This window comes from Penaeus chinensis, chromosome 24 (genome assembly GCF_019202785.1).
Source record: "Penaeus chinensis breed Huanghai No. 1 chromosome 24, ASM1920278v2, whole genome shotgun sequence".
Lineage (NCBI taxonomy): Eukaryota > Metazoa > Arthropoda > Malacostraca > Decapoda > Penaeidae > Penaeus > Penaeus chinensis.
The window spans coordinates 32,729,540-32,737,039 of record NC_061842.1 but is presented as its reverse complement, the minus strand read 5'-3'; the positions used below and the strand labels follow the sequence as shown (position 1 = coordinate 32,737,039).

The 7,500-nt window shown below is 52.8% G+C and overlaps 1 protein-coding gene across 5 annotated transcripts in view; it reads left to right on the top strand.

Annotated features, from left to right (window-relative positions):
• The window catches only part of LOC125038339 (GTPase-activating protein CdGAPr-like), a 71,565-nt gene that overhangs the window by 33,239 nt on the left and 30,826 nt on the right, over positions 1-7,500 (top strand). For 4 of the 5 annotated variants that reach the window (XM_047631811.1, XM_047631810.1, XM_047631812.1 and 1 more), the window contains exon 2: positions 1-41. This exon is cut by the window's left edge and continues 178 nt beyond it. In XM_047631811.1, the coding sequence (XP_047487767.1) occupies positions 1-41 (41 nt within the window). Of the gene's footprint in view, positions 42-6,010; positions 6,530-7,500 lie in introns of those variants that run through there. The other variant, XM_047631813.1, reaches the window with a different exon arrangement.

Here is a 7,500-nt window from a genome sequence, read left to right as displayed (position 1 = left end):
AGAGGTACACCGCGCAGGCCTCCGACGAGATCTCCTTCGAGGTGAGTACGCCCCCGATTTGGCCTCCGTTCGTGTGGCCGCTGCTTCCTTCTCCGCTTATTCCAGTCTTCGTGTTCTTTTTTTTGTTCTCTTTGTTCCTGTTCTCCTTCTTCTTCTTCTTCTTCTTCTTCTTCGTCTGCTTTGTCGTTTTCAGGTAAGTCGGTGAGCCACCCTGGTCTCGCTTATCTATCCTGTTCTTGGATGGTTTTCTTACATGTGCTCATTAAAAAAAATTTAAAAGTCTTATCTTTCTCTCTTCCGATTCTTTTTCCCTTCCTCGCTTCCCTCTTTCCCTCAAGAGGATCGATTTTTCCCGTATTTTCCCTTTTTATTTCCTTTTTTTTCGGAGTTGTTTCCTCTCCCTCTCCCTTCAATTTCCTCCGTCCCCCTGAGGCTTCGCGGGCTTATCAGTGGAACGGGAAGGGAGAGGGGGAAGCTCCTCCCTCCCCTTCTCGCCCTCCACCCTTTCCCTACTCCCCTGGCACCGTCCCTTCTCTTACTCCCCTGCTCCCGCTCCCTTTCTCTGTGTCTTCCCCTACCTCCTTGTTTTATTCTCTTTGTTTATCCCCTTTTCCCCTTCATCCCCTTCACTCTCCATTCCTCTTCCTATCCCCTTCCCCTCCCCAACCTCTTCCCCTTCTTTTATCCCGTTCCCATACACCCCTTTCCCTTGCTGCTACCTCCCCTGCCACCGCCCCTGCTACCTCCCCTGCCACCCACACCCTCCTACCTCCCCTGCCACCTACACCCTCCTACCTCCCCTGCCACCTACACCCTCCCCTGCCACCGCCCCTCCGATACTTTGGTTGCCCGCATGTCACTCCGCATGAGACTTGTCACGTGGTGGCCATGTTTACATATTCATGGGTTGCGTCATCCGCTTTGGCTGGCCGAAGGGAGAGAGAGAGAAAAAAAGATAAAATATAAGGAACGAAAAGGCAGGAAGTTTAGCCTGTACGTCCCCACCTCATCGTCTCCTCTTTGCCTCCCTCTCTTTTCCTCCTCCCTTTCTCTTTCCTTTCTCATATCCTCACTTTGCCCCCTACGCCTCCTTCACCGCCCATTTTTCCTCTTCCTCCTTTCCCTCTTCTTCTACTTCTTTCCTTCTGCTTCTTCTTCTTCTTCTTCTTCTTTTCTTTTTCTTCTCTTACTTCTTCCTCCTCCTTCTCTTCCTCCTCCTCCTCCTCCTCCTCTTCCTCCTCCTCCTCTCCCTTTCTTCCTCTCCCCTTCATCCCTTGCCTCCCCTCCTCCTCCCTTTAAAACGCCTTCTAGACTTGTAGTTCAGACCGTATTTAGACACAGGGAGGGGCACTGGGCATGGGGCACGGGGTATGGAGACACAATACCACGGTATACAGCTGCTGTACGTAGGCTAGGGTAGGGTCTCTGCTCGAAGCTCCGAGCCCTTCGCCACGTCGCCGCAGCGCGCTCCGTCGCCACATTCCTTTAGCCAATACAAGGCTGTTGTTGCTGAGGCCGGGTGGGTTCGTCGCTACACGGAGGGAGAGGGAGAGAGAGAGGGAGAAGGAGAGGGAGAGGGAGAGGGAGAAGGAGAAGGAGAGGGAGAGGGAGAGGGAGAGGGAGAAGGAGAGGGAGAGGGAGAGGGAGAAGGAAAGGGAGAGGGAGAAGGAGAGGGAGAGGGAGAGGGAGAGGGAGAGAGAGAGAGGGAGAGGGAGAGGGAGAGGGAGAGGGAGAGGGAGAGAGAGAGAGAGAGAATGAAAGAGAGAGAGAGATAATGAGAAAGGGAAAGAGAAAGAGAGAGGGAGAGAGGGAAAGGTAGGATAAGAGGGAAAGGGAGGGGAAGGGAGAGTAAGAAGGGGTGGAAAAAGGAGAGAGAGAAAGGGAAGGAGAGACGGGGTTGGAGAAAGAGAGAGGGATAGTGAACGGGAAAGGGATGGGGAAAGGGGGAGAGAGAGAGAGATAGAGATAGAGATAGAGATAGAGATAGAGATAGAGAGAGAATCAAGGAAAGAAAGAGACGGGGGGGGGGGGGGTGAATTGGAAAAAAGCAATGAATACGTAAGAGGGAGAATGAAGAAAAGGACAAGGGATTAAGAAAGAGAGGGAATTGTTATTGTCTCAGAATAAAGAAAACGAGTTGAAAAGAAATGATAAAAGCAAGCAGAGGAAAATGGGGAATAAAGGAAGAAAAAAGATATAGATAGATAGATAGATAAATAGATAGAAAGATTGATAGATAGATAGATAGATAGATAGATAGATAGATAGATAGATAGATAGATAGATAGATAGATAGATAGATAGATAGATATAATGATGGAGTAGATAAGGTGAGGGTAAAGCAAGAGAAAGCAACCAGAGGTAACTATTATGATATTTAAGACAGTAAGGGAAAAGATTAATACATTATTTCAATAAAAGGAAATAATGGAGAGATTAGGGAAGTCTCCGAGAAGGAAGAGGGGAAGCAGAAGAAAAATGAGGGAACAGTAATGACAAAGAAAAAAGAAAAGAAAATAAGGACGGAGTAGAAAGAGAGTAAATAAGAAGAGAATGAAGAGGGAGAAGAAATGATAAGAGAATACCAGGGAACAAGATGGAAAGGAAAGAAGTGGAAGAAGAGGAGGAGGAGGAGGAGTGGGAGTGGAGGAGGAGAGGAGGAGAGGAGGAGGAGGGGAGAAGAAGAAGAAGAGAAGAAAAGAAGTGAAGGAGTGGTAGAGGAAGAAGAAGAGAGAAAAGAGAAAGAGAAAGGAAGGAGGAGGAAGGTAGAGAGAAGCCCACACCAGCCTCGGATCTCGCCAGTGCAACCTTACAATAGGGAGGATGTGGCTCGCCCCCCGCCCCCCCCTCCCCCGTTTCTGAGGGGAGGGACGTTGGACAGGAACGAGATCAGAGAACAGGCGAAGGAGGAGGCGAAGGGGGGGGAGGAGGGAAGGGAGGGGGAAGGAGGGAGGGAGGGGAGGGAGGGAGGAAAGAGGAGGAAAGGGGAGGGAGGGGAAGAAAAGATGAGGGAGGAAGAAGGGGAGGGGGAGGGACGGGGAGGGAGAGGAGGGGGAGGGGAGTGCTGGAGGCTGGAGGGAGGGCGGACGAACGGATGTACGAAGAAACGGAGGAAGAATACGTGAGAAAAGGAATATGTAAAGAAGCGGATAGGTTGAGAATGAATTGATATGCGAAGGGAAGAGCAAAGGAAGGGAGATAAGGAAGAAACGAAAGGACACAACCAGATATTGCGAAATAAAAAAAAAACAGAAACACAAAACAGATCGAAATAAGTGGGAAAGAAAAAAAAAATGGATAAAACAGGAGGAAAGCGAAAAAGGCACGGGAACGAACAGACCGACGAAGAAACAGAGGAAGGAAAGTGGTGGAGAATGGAAATAAGAAAGCAATACGAAAGATGATGAAATCGGTTTGCAAGAATAAGACTCGAATCGGGAGGGAAAGTTGCTTCAAGGGAAGGAAAAATGGCGAAAGAGAGAGAGAGAGAGAGAGGAAGCAGGAGAGAAGGGAGAGAGAGTGGAGGAGATTTAGAGAGAGAGATTGGAGAGATGGAGAGAGTGGAAGAGAGCGAGAGAGAGAGAGAGAGAGAGAGAGAGGAGAGAGAGGGATAGATAGATAGATAGATATATAGACAGACAGACAGACAGACAGACAGACAGACAGACAGACAGACAGACAGACAGGGAGAGGGAGAGGGAAAGGGAGAGACACGGGTCGTGAGAGAAAGGAAAGGAATGGAGAGATTAAGGCAAAGAGGAAGAGAAAGTACAGCATATTTGAGAGGGAGAAAATGAAGCATCAGAATGAGAGAATGAGAAAAGGAGGAAATGAGAATTAAGAATAAGAATAGGAGAAAGAGAGAATGAGAGAGTGAGAGAGTGAGAGAGTGAGAGGAGAGAGAGACTGATAGAGAGAGAGAGAGAGCACAGACAGACGAAGAGAATGAATAGGGGGAGAAAGGGTTGAACGGGAAGTGGAGAGAATTGGAAAAAAAAGGAAAAAATGTCTAATTAAAGCGTAAATTGAAAGTCTAGGCGAAGGGAAAGGCCTCTGCCGCCGCGACCAGCACGTGACGATGCTCATGGCGGCCTTAGGGAGGAGGGGGAGGGGGGAGGGGGGGGAGGAAAGGAGGGAGGGAAAGAGGGGAGGGAGTTGGGGAAGGGAGGGGACTGGAAGGAGAGGGGTTGGGGAATGAGGAAAGGGATAAGGAGAGAGGCTGGGCGAAAAGGAGGGGGAAGGAAGAGGAGGAGTGGCTTGAGGAAGAGGGGAGAGGGGGTTGGGTAAGAGGGGAAGAAAGTTAGGGAAGAGGGGAGAGTCGGGGAAGAGGGGAAAGAGAGGGTAGACGGGAAGAGTTTGGGAGAGGACCGGGAGAGGGGAGGCGACGGTGCGCGTGTGGTGTCGAGTTGCCTCCCCGCCCTCAGCGAGCCACCGCGTGTGTTATCAGCCCACCCTGCGAGGCGGTCGTTCCGTGGGCGTGTGGAAGGTTTCCGAGGGGTCGTTGGAGGGGGAAGGGGTCGTGTGGCGTGGCGACGAGGGCGGGATGTGGGCCCCCACCCTCCCCTCCCCCGCATTATGTGTCTACTCACCTTCCTTGTCATCTTCCTCTTCGTTTTCCTCTTCTTTCTCCTTCTCATCGCTCTCCTCCGGTTCGACTCCTCTTCCTCTCATTCTTCTCATATATATTTTTTTTTCATCTTCTTTCATCACGTCCATCTTCATCTCCACCCTCTCCTCCTCCCCCCTACAGCCACCTTTGCCCCTTCCCTTTCCCTTTTCCCTTTTCCCTCCCTCCTCTCTTCCTTCCACCTTCTCCCGTTCCCTCCCCCTCCCTTCTATTCCCCCTTCCACTTTCTTCTTCCCCTTTCTTCTTCCTCTTTCCCTCCCCCCCCTTTTTTTTCCTATCCCCCCCCTTCATCCCCCCCCCCGGTGCCTCATGCGTCCATCGGGGGGTGGGGGGCGTTATATCTGTGGCTCTTGGCGTCCGGGCGATGTCCTTCGGGATGGAGGGTGAGCGACGTCTCGGTTCTTCGCACTGCCTCACACCCTCGCAGGCGCTGCCGTTTTCGCCGCCGTTGGGAAAAGGGGGTTTGTGTTGGAGAGGGGGGAGGGGAGGGGGAGAATAGGTTGGCATGTGGCGGTATGTGGTTGGAAGGCAAGGATTGATGGTGTGCTCCGGTGGTGCGCACGATAGCAGTGGTTATGTGTGTTTTACGGCTTTTTGAAAGAGAGTGTGTGCGTGTGTATATGTGTGTGTGTGTGTGTGTGTGTGTGTGTGTGTGTGTATGTGTGTGTGTGTGTGTGTGTGTGTGTGTGTGTGTGTGTGTGTGTGTGTGTGTATGTGTGTGGGTGTGGGTGTGCGTGCGTGAGTGCATGTGTGTGTGTGTGTGTGTGTGTGTGTGTGTGTGTGTGTGTGTGTGTGTGTGTGTGTGTGTGTGTGTGTGTGTGTGTTTTTGTGTGTGTGTGTGTGTGTGTGTGTGTGTGTGTGTGTGTGGTGTGCGTGTGCGTGTGCGCGAATCAGCCATGGCTTATTGTAGGTGCGCTAGTAAAAACTCCTCGAGTACTCATCCGTGCAATCAGTCGTAGTAGAAAGCCATTATATCCGGAGAGACCTAGAAGTAGCGTAGCGTGATGTCGGGCGCGCGTCTCTGGCGGCGGCGATCCCGACTCATAGCGGCGAGTCGCGAGGCCCGGCGTGGAGGCCGACAAACCGGCAACAAATCTGCCCAAACAATCAGCTTTCTCTGTGTCGCGCACTCGTCCGTTGGCACGGCGTCCGCTCACGGCCTCCCCGGCAGCGCCACATTCGTGGAAGGTTTCGGGATTGATTTTTGATGTGTGCGTGAGGAGGGACGCGGTCGGCCGGCGGGCCTCGCGAGCAGGGAGATGGATTTCCCGCACTCCAAGGGCCTGTTACACTTTCTGGACAAATTGTTTGGAATGGTGAAGTTGTCAACCGTAGCGCAGTGTGGCGGCACATGTGTGCGGGTTTGTTATTGTAGCGGCGGCTGCGGCGGCGGGTCAGCCAGCCAGCTCAGTGTGAGACTAACCGTGGTGGTGGGCGGATGCAGCTCGGCGCTCTCTCCGCTAGGTGTGTGTGACGTGCAAGGCAGTGTTCCACGGCGGGGCTGAACGGCCTCTGTTTCGTGCTTTGAGAAGTGTTGCAAGATAAGCGTGAGTGCTGGGAGACGGAGAGGGCTTACGGGTACATATGGTGCAGCCGCGAGCCGGAGGAGGAACCTCTCTCTCGCCCTCTCTCCTTTCCCCGTGGACGGTCGGAAAGGGGGGGATTCGTCACCGGAGGGAGGGGTTGAAGGCCCCCACGCCCCCTGGCTGCGTCTGCTGCCTTCGAGGCCTAGCCAGGACGCCTCAGCCCCACTGCGTGGACGAGGGGCGAGCCGACGCACCCTCAGGACACACACTCGCCCCTACGCTCATCCTGTCACGCTGAGGGGAGAGACGCAGCGGGCGGAGCGGTGCAGAAGGACCCAGGTGCAGCGAAGATGAGGGCGCACCTCCGCGACTCATGGTAAGCAATGTTCCGTGTCAGCGCCTCCCTCAGGAGCGGCAGTGAAATCGGGCGCCGGCCGTGCTAGCCCGCCGACAATTAGCCTTTAAATAAAACGTGATGGAAAAAGCATGGAGTGTGAGCTGCGCGCTACTTTCCAGCGTTCATTCACGGGTGGCGGAGGAAGTGGGCGTGAAAACAGGGCCACACGGGCGGCCTGCAAATTGGAGGGGGGCACGCGGCTAAGCTAGGGCGGCCGTGTGCATGCGTTTGTGTTTGTGATTCTATCTGTCTGTCTGTCTGCGTGTGTAGGTGTGTGTAGGAGTGTATTTGTGTTTTTGTGGGGGGGGGGGGGGGGCAGGTAGAGCCGCTCCCGCCACCACCTTGACTCTCCATGCTTCTGCAGGAGAATTTTACTCCGTGTGCTGGAATGCGCCGCGGTGAAGGGTCCCGCCGCTGCGCCCTTGCCCTGGAAATGCGCCAGGAATCGAGATCGAAATGGAGGCCGGACGCGGGGAGGTGTGAGGGGGGAGGGGGAGTGGGGAAGGCACCCACGGCGTTGAAAAGCGGCAGGAATCAAGGTGCCAAAGAGGTGCCGTTTTCGGGGGGCAGAGAACGTGGTGTACCCGTGACGTTGAAATGCTCTTTGTTTTCCCCTTTTTTCGTGGAGATTGTTAAATCCACGATATCTGTGACAATATTTCGATAAATGCACCCGCGAAATCCCCTTTGTAGCGCGCAAATGGATAGGGCAGTGGGTTATATTCACTTGACAGGACAATGCTATTTGTATCGAAAATTGTGCAACGAACTGTATCCCTTTGGCAATTCAGTTTGCAACCAAAATGGCGAATGCTTGGATTAATCAACAAGATTACAGTATTCTATATATGCGAAACGGCTGTGTATATTAACGAAAAGCTAATGTTATTATATCCAAACGGTGGCATTTTTTCCCCCAAACATTGTGGGTCTGCACTATTATGCTGAAC